We start from the raw sequence: 15,561 nt of genomic DNA, 5'->3' as shown, positions 1-15,561 counted from the left end.
CCAAATGCGTTTCTGTGATTATGCATAGGCGTACCAGTAAGAGTGCTTTTTGTTTCTTGCAGCTTCCCAGATGGCCCTGGTGGTAAAGAACCCGCCTGCCGATGCAGGAGGCGTAAGAGATGCACGTTCAGTCCCTGGGTGGGGAAGATTCCCTGGAGAAGGGCATGGTAACCAACTCCAGTATTCTTGCCTGGAGCGTTCTAGCCTGTCAGGCTCTGTTGGGATCACAAAGAGTGAGACATGACTCAGTGACTCACTAATAAGCCTTGTACCAGGATATGATTCAAACTTTTGGAAAAGTCAAGTATTTCCATGAAATTGTAGTGAATAATCTCCTACATCAAATGCCCATGTGTGAAACAGAGAACGTTTTAACTCACTAATATTCACAGATAGGATAGTAGGGAAAAAAAAAAGTTTTTTTTCCATAAACAGAGCTTAAGAATGAATGTATAAGTAAGGGGCTGATCACCAGTCTGTACAACATATGGGTTTTTGGAATGTTTAGCAGACGCTTATCATGATGGGATTTGTGCCTTGGGTGGCAAGTTCTCTTTCTGGGCGTCTTGACAGGATCCCAGCATCTTCTTCAGCGTGTTGATCTCTGGGGGCTCAGTGCTTGGAAGTCAAGGTCAGTGTCGATGACACCCGGAAGATCTGGGGAAGCATGTTACTAAGTTGGTAAAACATCTCTTCAGAAATACTCTGTAAGAGGTAACCAAAAAAAAAAAAAAAAGAAGAGTTTGCATTTGTTAAACTATCAGTGATTTTTAAAAAATGTTTTAAGTGTTTTAAAATATGGAAGTAATGCAAGTAGTTTTGGACACGAGGTGGAATGTGAGAACCTCATCTTTGGGAACTGATTCGACTGCATGGCTCTGGGCAGGCGCGTTTCTCTGAGAACCCACACAGTGTCCGCCAAGCAGGAAGCCTCACTACCAGAAAAAGCCCTCAATAATACTAGCGCAATCAGAGATAAAAGTACCACTCGTTGCGCTGAATTCTACACAGAAGACAGAATCGTTTCCTGCTCATGTCCTCCTTTATGAACTCTTTAGACTCTATATAACATAAATGTGGGGGAAAAAATGGAAAGAAGAGTCAAGTTCAGCTTTGGGTTAAATCAAAGAACCCTCGAGTGGTAGATGCTAACATTTTCAACAGTAAACAGAGTGCCTTGATGGCTCCAAATACTTCTCCCTCTAAAACACAGAAAGCCGTGAGCATTTGTTGGAGAAGACTCTTGAGAGTCCCTTTGGACTGCAAGGAGATCCAACCAGTCCATTCTGAAGGAGATCAACCCTGGGATTTCTTTGGAAGGAATGATGCTAAAGCTGAAACTCCAGTACTTTGGCCACCTCATGCGAGGAGTTGACTCATTGGAAAAGACTCTGACGCTGGGAGGGATTGGGGGCAGGAGGAGAAGGGGACGACCGAGGATGAGATGGCTGGATGGCATCACCGACTCTATGGACGCGAGTCTGAGTGAACTCCGGGAGTTGGTGATGGACAGGGAGGCCTGGTGTGCTGCGATTCATGGGGTTGCAAAGAGTCAGACACAACTGAGCAACTGAACTGAACTGAACTGAACTGAACTGAATGAGTTGAGGGTGGGGCTTCCCTCCCCACTGTTTCCCTACTGTTCTATCTGTGAATATTAGTGAGTTAAAACTTTCTCGGTGGGTAGCCACTCCAGTATTCTTGCCTGGAGAATCCCATGGACAGAGGATCCTGGCGGGCTGCAGTCCATGGGGTCGTGAATAGTCGGATGTGACTGAGAGATTAAACGACGACCATGCTGTGTGCAGGGCAGTGTGCCTGGCCATGTCTGTAAGGAATACTATAGCAGAGCTGGATGGGGCTGAGATCTACCCAGGTAACACACCTGTGGCACCAGAAACTGCACTGTCCTAGAAATCCCTCCGTCCCACGAGGCCATTTCCATCATGAAACCTGGAACAGAGCAACAAACGTGGCTGAATGATGAGTTCTGGTCTTCAAGCCTACCTGTCCTTTACTGAAAGTAAACTGGATGTTTACAGTCAGGCTACCTGTCTTCACGTTTTAGGCACCCACTTCCCTGCGGGAGAGACTAAGCCTGAGGGCCAGATACCCTTCTGTAATCCTTAATTCTCCACACCAGCACGGCTTCACACAGTGCTGTCAAAACACCTGGAATGATCATTTCTCGAGTTCTATTTTGTCTCCACACAACAAAGCCAAAGCAGGTCATTAAAGATTCCTTAAACATGTGGTTCTATTTTCTTTTCGGGAAAATGAAAGGTAGCTGAGAGTAAGTTCTATCAATGTTCAAATATTGTTGCATTTCAAGAGGGTTGGAGACGTCCCTGGGGGCCTAATGGTTAGGACTGGGTGCTTTTCACTGCTGCAGCCCAGGTTCAAGCTTTGGTCGGGGAACTGAGATCTTACAAACTGCATAGCGTGACCCGAAACAAACAAAAAAGACGGCTAGAGATTTTATTTTGTGATTGGAAAAGGTTAAAAAGTCCATTATGAAGGATTTGCTCATTAAATCATTTAACTGGGGCACCAGATGACTGGGGCACAGTACAGTTCTTTCACCTGGCTTGCTCGACTGTCAAGATTTTCGAGGAAGAAATACAGGTCCTTGGTGTTAAATAGCAGGTGGTATCTTACCTTTGACACACTTAAACACAAGTTCCGCTCTCCTTAAGCACCATGGTATAGTCATTTCCTAAAAACAGAAACAAAATAAATCATATGATTTTGATAGGACTTTGCAGGAAAAAAATACCTAACTAACTTGTGCTTTTCAAAGTGGAAACGGCGGCTATGCTTGTGGAGGGAGCAGTGGAGAGAATGTGGGTTACGAGGCTGGACGAGAGCCTGGGGCGGCTGCTGGGGTGCTGGCTGGTGACATTCTGCTTCATCACCTGGGCCCTGCTGATGTCGGTGGTCAGTCGGGGAACGTGCGATCTATGTTTCTGTGTGCTCTTCCCGAGGTGTATTATACACTAAGAAAGGTTAGAAGGGCTTCACGGATGGCTCAGTGGTAAAGGATCTGCCTGCCAATGCAGAAGACGTGGGTTTTCGATCCCTGGGTTAGGAAGATCCCCTGGAGAAAGAAATGGCAACCCATTCCAGTATTCTTGCCTGGAAAACCCCATGGACGGAGGAGCCTAGTGGGCCACAGTACAGGGGGTTGCAAAAGAATCGGACGTGGCTGAGTGAGTAAATAACAACGAAAAGTTAAAAACAAAGAACATCATCTACGTCTACCAGAACCATTACAACTAAAACCTGGTGAGTCCCACACGAGTCAACAAGTTCACAGCACAGACAAGAGGAAGAGTCAGGAACTCGGGGTTCGTGACCTGCAGGTTCTCTCCCCGTCTGTCAGGTTAGACTGATTCCAGGATGACACTGTCTTCAGATCACAAAGGTCTACAGGGATAGAACTGCTAAGAGCAGGATGTCTTCCTTCTGGCCGATGGATTTTTTTTCCTTTTTTTTTTTTAAATTGCAGTTCATTTTATCAACCCCAGGACAGGACCATTTCCGACAGTGGTGTCACCTCACATGCGCTGCAGCGTGGGCATGAGTGTGGCAAGTGTGTCTGTCACAGGACGAAAACAAGAGACGAAATGCTGTGGGACCCTTTCGTGAAAGCTAAGACAAACACCGCCTCTATATCCTGGGCAGTGTCGTCTGAGTTTGCAGGGTAGACTCTGTGACCTGAATGGATGTTTAAATACGACCGATGGGAGGAGTGTGGCTTGATATACCACTGTGAATTAAAACGGGACTCTGGATGCAGACTTAATGTTCTGCAGCTGGCCGTCCCGATTTAAGTCATGAAACCTTCGTGACACCGTGGGAGAGGGCACACTGCTAGTGTCAGATGTCTGGGAGTGAGGCCGAACTTGGTGACTTTTGGAAATGCTGCCTTTGAGGTCGTTTCCCACCTACATAGAACCATTTTTATAAACTGGTTAACCAGGAGTCCAGCTGCAGGCATGTCTGGATACTTCCGTGGGGCTGGACCGCGTCACAAACTTTCTTTGTTCCTCCCCAAAGACTCTGCTATGGATGGGCTGGTTTGTGATGAGAAGGATGGCTAAAAGTTCCTGGTGGGCCTGAAACCTTATAAAGCGACAGCGGAAGGAAAGAAAACAACACACGTTGGTCAGTCACTCCCTACTGCCGTATCAGGTACCACTGAGGCTGAGACTGAGAACACGGGCGCACCTCTCATTAAATGGACTCGGAGTTCTCTTAATCAAAACGGTGCGTGTCTGGTAAAAACACAAATGGATGGTCAGTGGGAAATCATCTAAACCACCACCTTGTCTTACATGGACTCGAGCTGTGTGTGTGTTTATACAGAGAACTGCATTTAAAGTGAGGCCTCCTGAATACGATGAGTCTAAGTGGGGACTCAGTCACTCTGAAAAGTACAACATAAAATCTGCACTGTTTCTTTACGGTAAGAGGGTTTACACACATCTGCTACTCTGGTAAATAACTTTTAATAATCAAGGAGCGAACGCCCTTCCTTTCACAATCTGTCCTTGCAGGCTAGCCATTTTGCTTTTTAAACAATGCCACTCAAAACCAGCAGCACCGTGCTGCTGCTATGGGTCCTTCACCCCGTTGGCCATGGGCTCTCTCGGAAGGACCAGCTGGAACCTGTCTGCTTGGAGGCTGTTTTGCTCCTCCAGACTCTCTAACTAAGGTTGGATTTAACCTCTGTATTATGTCCACAACTTATACCCTCTAACTAGCTTTCATGGAGGGGAGGGAAGAAAGCACGAGAGAAAGCAGTCATGGAAACAGAATTTTTTTTAAAATTTAAAACCGTAAAATACAGTCCATAGCAAAAGGAGCGAACAATTGTGCCACATTTTAGTTGTAGAAGCCGCCAGTATGTGCATTATAGCAACAGTGTCCTTGAGAACCTGGTAAAAGGAGGCTGGCTTCTTCCTGCCAACGAGCAAGCATCTCTTTCTATTGCCTGTCAATGCCTACTCGGAGAATGCTAAGTAATTTTAGCGGTAGTCTAGGCCAATACAAATGTGGAGGTAAACCTGCCGCCGCTGCTGCTAATTCGCTCTAGTCGTGTCCGACTGTGCAACCCCAGAGATGGAAGCCCACCAGGCTCCCCCGTCCCTGGGATTCTCCAGGCAAGAACACTGGAGTGGGTTGCCATTTCCTTCTCCAATGCATGAAAGTGAAAAGTGAAAGTGAAGTCGCTCAGTCGTGTCTGACTCTTAGCGATCCGATGGACTGCAGCCCACCAGGCTCCTCCATCCATGGGGTTTTCCAGGCAAGAGTACTGGAGTGGGGTGCCACTGCCTTCTCCACAAATGTAAAGTGGATGATGCTTATTCTACAGTGTTGCCACATTCTCAGAAAACGCCAGCACTTTTCCCACCTGCTTACCTCTGACATATCGTGCACCAGCAGAAGGGGAATACTGACGGTCGTGATGTCGTGGGTACAGCAAACCTTGAGGATGTTTCGGAGCCCCATGATGGCGGGGTCCCGAGCAGTGATGTTTCCTGATTTCACGTTGTCATCCACACAAAGGTGGAATGCGACATGTATTTCTGAGAGGTTAGAGTGCCGTGTGATGTAAAATTCTCCTGTGAACAGCAGATAACAATCGTGACTTTCAGAAACACAAAGCGTGTTCACTAGCGGGCTTCAGAGACGACTGCGACGGGCAGCCAATGTGCTCAACCAGCGGAGGAGTTTATCAGGGACCTGTGTGGAACTCAGGAAGCAAAGAGAATTAGCACCAGTTAATCCTTGGAAAGAAGGTGATGGAAAAGAGAGGTGATGGCCGAATTCATCTTAGGTTCATGAATTGGTATGAAGAGACCACCAAGCAGTAAGTAAATCAAATGAGTGCCCATCATCACAATTTTGATGTAAATGCTCAAAGTGCCCTAATTCACTCAAAATTAACATGTCAAGACAGGCTACTTGAAGATCTGTCTTCCCTACACCCTGCATCTGCTCTTTTCCATCTCAGTTTAGGGGCCCAGTTTCCTTCCGTTAGCTGCAAAGACAGAAACACACGAGTTGGCCTTCATTACTTTCCTTTTCTCAGGACATCCTTCCCAATCCAGTTCGCCACCAACTATTTTCAGTGTTGTTGTTGTTCAGTTGCTAAGGTCTGTCCAACTCTTTGAGACCCCATGGATTGTAGCACAACAGGCTTCCCTGCCTTCCACTATCCCCTGGAGTTTGCTCAAATTCACGTCCATTGAGTCCGTGATGCTATCTCTTTCTCTGCCACCCCCTTCTCCTTTTGCCTTCAATCTTTCCCAGCATCAGGGTCTTTTTCCAGTGAGTTGGCTCTTCACATCAGGTGTCCAAAGTATTGGAGCTTCAGCATCAGGCCTTCCAATGAAAATTCAGGGTTCATTTCCATTAAGATTGACTGGTTTGATCACCTCGCTGTCCAAGGGACTCTCAACAGTCCAGCACCACAATTCGAAAGCATCAATTCTTTGGTGCTCAGCCTTCTTCATGGTCCAACTCTCACATCTGTACATGGCTACTGGAAAAATCATAGCTTTATCTATATGGGCCTTTGTTGGCAGGGTGATGTCTCTGCTTTTTAATATGCTGCCTAGGTTTGTCATAGCTTTCCTTCCAAGGAGTAAGTGTCTTATTTCATGGCTGCAGTCACTGCCCACAGTGATTCGGGAGGCCAAGAAAATAAACTCTGCCACTGCTTCCATTTTTCCTCCTTCTATGTGCCATGAAGTGATCTATAACAAACATCTCAACCATCTCAAGCCTGAGCACTCCATTATCATTGCTATCACCCTAGTTCACAGCACCATCTTATCACCTAGGTTTCAGTAACAGCCTCAGAATTAACCACTCTGTTCCCATTCCTCCCCACCAACAGATCATATCCACATGTACAGTTAAAATGAGTTTAAGTATAGATCAGCTTATACCACTCTCCCACTTAACATGGTCCAAAAGGCTCACATGACACTTGGAAAAAACCCCAACTATATCCTCTTGTCTCACCCTTTCCTCCTGCCCCAGCCACACGGCCTTCCTAAAGGTCTTCACACACACAGGGCTTGTTCCTGATCCAGGTCTGCTTCCTGAGGGCCCTTCCCCGAAGGCTCCTGTCCAGTTGACTGCTTTTCACCAATCACGTCTCAGAGCGAAAGCCACCTCCTCCCAGAAGTCTTCCTTGACTGACCCATCTGATTGATGCAGGACTTCCTCACCCCTCACTTACTCTCTTTCACATTGTTCTGTTTTATTTTCACTTGAGCACTGAAATTCTTTTGTTATCTGTTTATGAGGTTATTTTAAAGAGAGTACCTCTGTTTACATGCCGTGACTATGAGGACTTCTGTCTCTCTCGTTTACCGTGCTGTCTGTAGCTCATGAAGCTACAGGACCTGGTACACAGAAGGTACTTGGTAAACTCTGGTTTGCTGAATGGTAATCAAATGTCTTCAACCGAAAGCTTGTTTTATCAAGCCTTAACATCCAGGCCTTCTACAATCACTCCATTTCCTAGGTAGCCATGCCAGCCATTGGCTTTTATATTCTGCAGTTTCTGTCAATGTAAATAAACAGAAAATATATAAAAATATGCTTTTATAAACACACCTGCCTCACTGGAAATTCTGAGATGTTCTTCGAGGAAAATCCTGCTGTTGTAAAACCTAGTCTTCCATCACTAACCCACATCCCCACAAATTCCGCTCATCCTGGCCTCAAGGTCTTTATCTTAGGATTTTACTTTATATTTACTTATAAACACAGATTATGTTTAAAGTACTTAACACTTGTTGGCACAGTGTTTAACAATTTCCAGTTACAAGTATACATAAGCTGTGTCACTGATAGGCCCTAGTCAAAAGTCTGGCTTTCTTTTTCCTTTGACTTTTGATACAAGAACTAGATAAGCAGTAAAAGAAATTAACGAAAGGCCAGGGACAGGCCAAACTAGACAGAAGAAACGTTAAAAAAAAAAAAAAACTTGTTTGGCAAGAAGTGGCACGGCTGCCATTTCCCTGGCAGGCAACACGAGACGCAGACTGCTTATCAGAAACCAGGCAGGTCCCACGAAGTCCCACCTTTCAAACTCTGGCTGATGGCTTAGGCGATGGGAGTCACCATGTGAACCTGCACAGCCAGCACAGGGGCTGATGACTCCTGCACAGCCAGCACAGGGGCTGATGACTGACTTAGTGCGCAGGTCAGGTATTCCTAAGCCCCAAGCTGGCACTGCTTCATCTGACCTCAGACGACTTGTCCTGGGCCTCGTTTTACCCGTGAGGATCGTGGGGGTCTCAGCACTGGCAGTGGTGATTGAAATAACAGAAAACGGCAGGAAAAGGGACCAGACTGGGTGTTAAGAAGATCTGGCATCTAGCACTGACTGGCTGAGCGATTGGGCAAATCAGTTCAATTTACAGATCCTCTGTACTTCATGAATTAGATGGGAAAAATAACGCCTGACTGCTTTCCTTACAAAGCTGTTTTAAGAATTAAAGAAGCTGATGTTTAATTCTTAAGATGATACAAGCTACAAGTAATTAGATAATGATGAAGCAAACTCACTGGTTAAAAGAGACATAAATCAAACTCTTTCTCTGTAACTTCAAAATTGAGAAGCATTTTGTGATGTGGACCCTTCTAATCTCCTGTATCCTTCCTGGCTAGGCTGGCAAGCTTTTCCCAAACGGAAACTCAGAAGCTACCAGCATAGCTCACTTAACCCTTACTCCTCCTCCTCTGATGCTGACTTATAGCACAGTCTCCTGATTTACTAGTAATAGCCAGATGCTCACCTCAAGCTTTTTCCAAGAAGGACCAAGAGGGAAAACACACACAGCAGTAAAGAGTTAAGTTAAAAAAAATCAGACATCGGTACCTCCGGAACAGATAAGGGTGACACATTTTAAGAAAGCCACAGAATCTAGGTGATTTAAATTATGCACCTACGAAGAGAGATAAGATAAATCCTGTCTCAATGAAGGTATTTTTAGATGGAGAGGAGGACAGTTTCCTGCTCCACAAAGTGGAGAACCACCTCGTGGTGACGCAATTCCCACCACTTAGCATTATCCACCGGGGTGGGCTATTTGAGGTGGGCGTGTACTCGGAAGCTGACAACCACAAGCTAGCTGGCCGGGAGAGGAGTGAGCACCAGGATTTCGTGGAATGTGGCCTTGGCGTCGAAAATCTGGGGAAGGAAATGGGGCCAGACAACCTTGGCTGTTTCTGCACCTGCGACATGCGGCTGAAGAGACTTGACACAATGTCCACAGACGGGCCTTCCTGTTGCGCCCTGTCTTACAAACACTGCTGAAGGTCATCAGAGGGCATGGCATCAGGAGGCGCACCGAGCGCCTGGACCCTCAGCTGGTAAGCAACACTCCCAAGAGTCACACAGGAGATTTAAAGAAAGGGAAGACAGGAAAATTTATGGGGAGACGGCAATAAAAGTTTCTAACTCAGATGACCTGCGTGTTCAATTATTTACGTATCTATTTACTTTCGTTTATATGTCAGAAGAAAAATGATTTATTGGCTCATTTAAGAAACTAAGAAACAATGTGTCACATAGCAAGTAAGAAGAAGAACTTACGCAACGGCTTGAGGCATTTTTCTTGTACGCATCTGGGAAAACTCAGGGCTGGTATAAGAATAAGGATTTAGTTGCTGGACCCTGTGACAGGGTATCTACAGAGATACAGAGTTCTAAGGTGATACACTTGACAACCTGTATAATGTACACCAAAAGAACCTGTGTTTCAAATCTATGATTTCAATGCATGTGATTACAAGGAAACTGCAAGTGAAATAATACTCACCAGGTAAAATATTTAAATAGTTTCTATCTGCAGTTTTAGTCTTATCATCACTTCCTCCATTTCGGCTTCCAGAATCTATTCATAAGATAATGCAACATGAGAGAACAGAGTTAACGTATGAGAACACACTACTTCTGTCCCCCCAACAACCACAACAACAGCAGAGACTTACTAAGGATCTCCAGGTATCAGGTGGTCTGCCACATGCTGTACACGGATGGGCTCTCAATTTTTACAAAACTCCTCTAAGCACAACACTCTTCCCTTTTCATCTTACATGTGAGAACAGAGGCTTAGACGAGTTAATTCACTTAATGAAGGAGGCGCAGGTAAGTGGTAGAGCCAGGTCTGGAACCTATACACTCAGATTCCACATTCTGTGGTCTTGACCACAAGACTTGCCAAGGCTCTGTTTTTCATCTGGGCAGTTCAGGGCACTAAGTTACCTACACATAAAATAACTTCATCAGGCAGTTGTGGGGTGGCCATCTTTATTTTTAGAATCTGAGTCACTGTTGAGGATATAACTTGTTCAGGATGACAGGCTAATGGTTAGCAGCACCAGGAATCATTTGATATTCAGCCCATCCTTGAAATCTGTCACTTCTTATCTGACACTATATACAATTTCTTCCAAACAGATACTTGAGATTCCATTTCAGATGGAGTCTTCTTTTTCCTCCCAGATATTCAATAGTTTTCCTTTCTTTTTAGAAGGGATGACATTACTTTGAAGGATTAATGTTGGTAAAATAAAATATAGCACATTTGACTATTCATTATTATGGCTGAACACATTATTTTACATGTGTACAAATATTTTTAATAGAAGATACATCTGAATTTTACAAGAATCCTAAGAGAACTGAAAAATGCAGCATGAATATTATTGGCATAGCTATCTTTAAGAAACTATGTATCTATACAAATTAAATATAAGACTATATTGCAATGGTCTTCAATGTCAGAAAATCACTTGAAAACAGTCAGAACTTCAAATGAGTAAACTGAAACTACCAAGGGAGTATTATAGTTTTTAAAAAGTTCCGAATAAAAGTAGCCTAGTGTTTTACCCACTGACTACTTTGAGTAATTGATTTATAACACTGTACCTTGTAAACGCATATATTTTATAAACAGACTGAGGGAGGGAGAGACATAGACAGAAGGCTCTGTGTTGCCAGAATCCACATTTCAGGCAATAATCTGATTCTCATACTGACCCAGGAAATTGATAGGCTCTGAATAAATGGCTGCTCACAGCACAGAAAACAAAAAAAAACAGTAAATGAGGACTCTTTACATTTTGTTCACGTGCAATCTGAAACTGACAAAATCCTTCCTAAGAAACAAAAAAGAGAACAGTTTATAGCCCGCCCGCTTTCCGTGTTACCCTGTAACACTAAGAAGATCGTTATTTTTTAAAATGGGTATAAAATATGTACAAAAACGAAACTGCTTTTGGCTTATCATGAACCACAAAAACATAAAGATGCTGATATAAAAAACACAGTGAGAAAAATAACGGAGTGTCTTAGAATAGACAGACTTGCGTATCAGGATGTAAACGTGCATAACAAGCACGTGGGCACGCCTCAGAAAAGGAAGAGGCGGGGAAAGCATTTTGGCAAAACTCTTCTGTAACAACACGCGGGCTTCTCTAAGAAAGGAGTCTTTTATAAACCTACTTGTTTCACTGACTCACTTAAACCACAAAATAGCTGCCTGAACAAGAACAAAATACTACCATGATGTACACACGGTGCCTGAACCGTATGTGGTTTAAAAACTTTCCGTCCCCACACACTTTCTAACCTCTCATAAATAAACTCAGCACCCTCCGCCTTCTCCTACACTGTCGTGATCTCCGTCTTCATGCTTTTAGTCACTACTGAGAATAAGAGCTGAACGTTTCTGATCACATCCGTGCCACTTTGAATGATACGGGGGCAGGAGTCGGCAGAAGAATAAGAGGACGGACTGGAATTTGCCTGAAGGTCCTTGTTGGGGTGCACTTCCAGGCTGATTTCCTAGACTCAGCTGGGGTCTGTTGTGAGTGACACGCACTGCCAGAACAAAGCCAGTCACCTATAGCGGAAATACAAACTGGTGGGGTCGCGGCGCAGAGTAATTGCTAACATTACCAGAAATACAACTGCCTGTGCTCTTTAGTTCAGGATTGTCTTTTTAGGACTCTATTTCACAGATACGCTCACTCATGCAAGATGATATATGTGTAAGGTTATTCACGCATTATTACTTAGAAGAGCAAAACTCTAGAACAGATGAAATGCCCATTAACAGGGAAGTGGTCATTAAGGGGATATCCTGCAGTGGACCCTATCCAGCAGTAACAGGCGCTAAGGATGCTCTGTCTGTGCAGATGTGGAAGGATGCCCAAGATAAACTATTCAGTGGAAAAAAAGCAGAGGACAAAAGAGCGTGCAGAGAAAGCTGCCATTTGCATGAAGCAGGAAAATCTGTAAATACACACAGACATGTGCTCACACACATTCATAAACGCATGTCTGGAAGGTACATGAGACACGGCGCTGGCTGCCCCAGGAGCAGACACCGGACGGCTGGTGGGCAGGGTCACAGGGTCTCTCACCGTATGCTCTTTCGTGCAGTCTGAATTGTGAATCTTGAGGTGATACTGGTGGTAAGGAACCCCTACCAAGGCAGGAGACACAGAAGACACAGTTTCGATCTCTGGACTGGGAAGATCCCCTGACAGACGGCATGGCAACCCACTCCAGTATGCCTGCCTGGAGAACCCCACAGAGGAGCCTGGCAGGCTGTAGTCCATGGGGTCGCAGAGAGTCGGACGTGACCGAAGTGACTTAGCACGTACAAGACTATCTTTACCTATTTCAACAACAATTACAATTTTAAAAAAATGTTTTTTTTAAGTCTACTGAATAAACATGGACACTTTTATGAATGCCAATCAAGTCGATTCTAGAGAACTGCCCTCTACCATCAGGAGAACAGGAGGAATTCTTCAACGTGCATGGGAGAGAGAACAGAGTCACCAAGCAAAGGTATAGCAGTGTCTCTGTTTACTATAAAAAACAAAACCTGTGAACCCGAAGCACCAGAAAACTCTGAAGCGTTTCTCTGAAACGCTGCAACTCCAAGACAAACAAGACAGACAAGCAAAGCGCCAGAGGCAGGCTGAAAGGTTTGGGCAACTAGTTACAAACATGCCGTATTTTATTTCTTGGGCAAGATATCATGTTTCTGTGAGAAATAATAAAACACCGGGTATGTACTCGAGACATATAAGAGCATGTATTGTAATTTTAGGCTTGTGATATACTATGAAATATCAGAAAAATAAGAAAGACACATCTCATGTATATTCTTGAATGAATATTACCCTTACATATTTAGCTCCTAACTAAACTTATGGCACCAACTTACTTTCAGAGATTCCTTTTTAAACCTTCATTTTTCAACTTAAGATAGCAGAATTACTCTGTAACTTGAGCTAGACTATCTTCTTTTATGTCGCCCCTGTCTTCCCAAAGGTCTTCTTACACATAATTAGAAATCACTGAAGAAAGACACCATGAACTTTTCCCATAGCTTTTAAACCATCTTCCAGTAAATTTCCTATAAGGATGTTTAGATTGTGGATAAATATAGGAAAAGCAGGATATAGTTCTAAACACAGTAATTTTTAAAAAGAACAACCAAAACCAGTCCTTGTAACTGACTTCATGCTACCTAAGTGGATCAAAGATGGAACATATAAGAAGTGTATATTTCGGGCTGTTTACCCTATGATTTCAATGTCCTTTACAGTACTAATTATATCCGTTGTAGAAATACAGAACTTGAAGCAAAGGATCCCAACTTTCCACTGAGTGCCTACTTCAAGTACAACTACAGAAACAAAATTTAAAAACAGTTTTTCTAAGGATCTTGAACAAAATCAGGCAGAAAAGAAAATTAAGAACAGAATTCAAGCTTCTAAAGACTTTGAAATTTGTTCTTAATTTCTTTCTTCCATCTTCCCACCAGTGCAACTTTCTCTATTTCAGGTGGCCAGGATGCTAAGAGAGTGCTTAGAGACGGAACATCCTCAAGTGAAAGTTTTTAAAATCTGAGTTTCACTGACCATGAGATTCTTTCAACTTGCTCCTGCGCTGGGTTCTTGCATAAAGTACGACCTGCTGGACAACCTCCAGCTGCTCTTCAATCCGGGGGAAATGAAAGTCAGTGCATTCTTGGCAAACCGTGGCGAAATCTAAGGGACCCAACACAGTTAATGAACTTGCAAAGGTGAAGTATCAGATCTTTAGTGTTTACTTACAGAGAGATCCAGCAGAAATGCAACACAGTATTCCTAAGGACGGCATCTCATACTTGTCCTCTCTATAATTATCTTAGTAAGTTAAGGGACAACAATTTGGTTCTGATCAGAAACTCACTCTCTCAATGGCTCAAAAAAAATACATAATTAATAGGCAAGGATATTTTAATAGAAGTCTAAATCTTCTTTAAATAGTAGATACTTTGATCATAATCTAGTTCCCAAAAGTGCTAAAAAAAAATCAGGTTCTTACACTTATGATAGAAAATAAAATATTCAAGCATCTTAAAAGTAGTTCTACATTTCAATGCACTTTCTATGTCAAACTCTTGGAAAAATCATCAGAAAAAATGAAGTGTACTAGGAGGGAAGGCAGAATTCAACCTAGCATTTTTAAGAAATAGATTATTTAAAAATATAAAGAAAAAACATGACAAATGGATGAACTGAAATTCAGTCAGGATCTGCTTCTAAACTGAAAAATGTATTTATGTCTTGATTATTCTTTTTGTGATACCTTGAAAAAGGATCCTTTCAAGTATTACCTATGATAGGACTTTAAGAAAAATGAAATATCCTAAAGCGCCCCATGGGTGCTAAAGTATGAAACAAATCCTACATGACCATGTCTGGGTCTGTGTGCTGTTTGGACTCAAGCCTTTTCCAGTTCTTTTCCTCTAACTGCTTTCTCTTTCCAATGGGCTTAAGCGGAGAACTCTGAGGGCGCAACTCCGCACAACGCTAGCTCACCTCTCTTAATGCCACTGTAGGAATTGATTCGATTGTCGACCAGCAACACCAGGCCACAGAGGGACGTGGAGTACAGCGACAGCGCCGTCTGCAGTCGGTGGAGCTTCCCGCCGCTCCGGTGGCTCCTCTTGTGCTTGCAGAAGTCCAGCATGTCTGCTCTCAGCAGCCTCAGGTTGTGCATGGTCTTCAGCTGGGCCCCTGGGGGAGGGCAGCGGCCCCAGGAAGATACTTAGACTGCTGCAGAAAGCCAGCAGAGCGGGAGGCAAATCTCGGTGGCAGGAATCCTAGTAAATCTGTGCTACGAATACTCTCAGACGGGCTTTTCAATTTTCTATTTTGCTGTTGTTTACTCACTAAGTCGTGCCCAATGCTTTGCAACCCTATGGACTGTAGCCCATCAGGCTCCTCTGCGGTCATGGTGATTCTCCAGGCAATAATACTGGAGGGGGTTGCCATTTCCTCCTCCAGGGGATCTTCCTGACCTAGGGATCGAACTTGTATCTCCTGCATTGGCAGGTGGGTCTTTAACCACTGAGCCACCGAGGAAGCCTGTGTTCTATTTTAATAACTATTAATATTTCACCTTTGCATTTGAAAAAAAATAATGGATGAGCTAAAACAGAAAACTTATAGTCAATAAAC

At 43.8% G+C, this 15,561-nt stretch overlaps 1 protein-coding gene across 2 annotated transcripts in view; it reads right to left on the bottom strand.

Moving 5' to 3' along the window:
• Window positions 1–398: 398 nt before the first annotated feature.
• Window positions 399–15,561, bottom strand: part of FERRY3 (FERRY endosomal RAB5 effector complex subunit 3) — a 36,281-nt gene continuing 21,118 nt past the window's right edge. For both annotated transcript variants that reach the window (XM_069581467.1, XM_069581468.1), the window contains 7 exons: window positions 14,920–15,117; window positions 13,975–14,103; window positions 9,849–9,923; window positions 5,425–5,627; window positions 2,659–2,716; window positions 1,886–1,953; window positions 399–705 (listed from right to left, as the gene is read on the bottom strand). In XM_069581467.1, coding sequence (XP_069437568.1) covers window positions 613–705; window positions 1,886–1,953; window positions 2,659–2,716; window positions 5,425–5,627; window positions 9,849–9,923; window positions 13,975–14,103; window positions 14,920–15,117 — 824 coding nt within the window. In that variant the 3' untranslated portion in view covers window positions 399–612. The remainder of the gene's footprint in view (window positions 706–1,885; window positions 1,954–2,658; window positions 2,717–5,424; window positions 5,628–9,848; window positions 9,924–13,974; window positions 14,104–14,919; window positions 15,118–15,561) is intronic.

This window comes from Ovis canadensis, chromosome 3 (assembly GCF_042477335.2).
Source record: "Ovis canadensis isolate MfBH-ARS-UI-01 breed Bighorn chromosome 3, ARS-UI_OviCan_v2, whole genome shotgun sequence".
NCBI classification, from domain to species: domain Eukaryota; kingdom Metazoa; phylum Chordata; class Mammalia; order Artiodactyla; family Bovidae; genus Ovis; species Ovis canadensis.
This window is presented reverse-complemented; position numbering and strand designations above follow the sequence as displayed.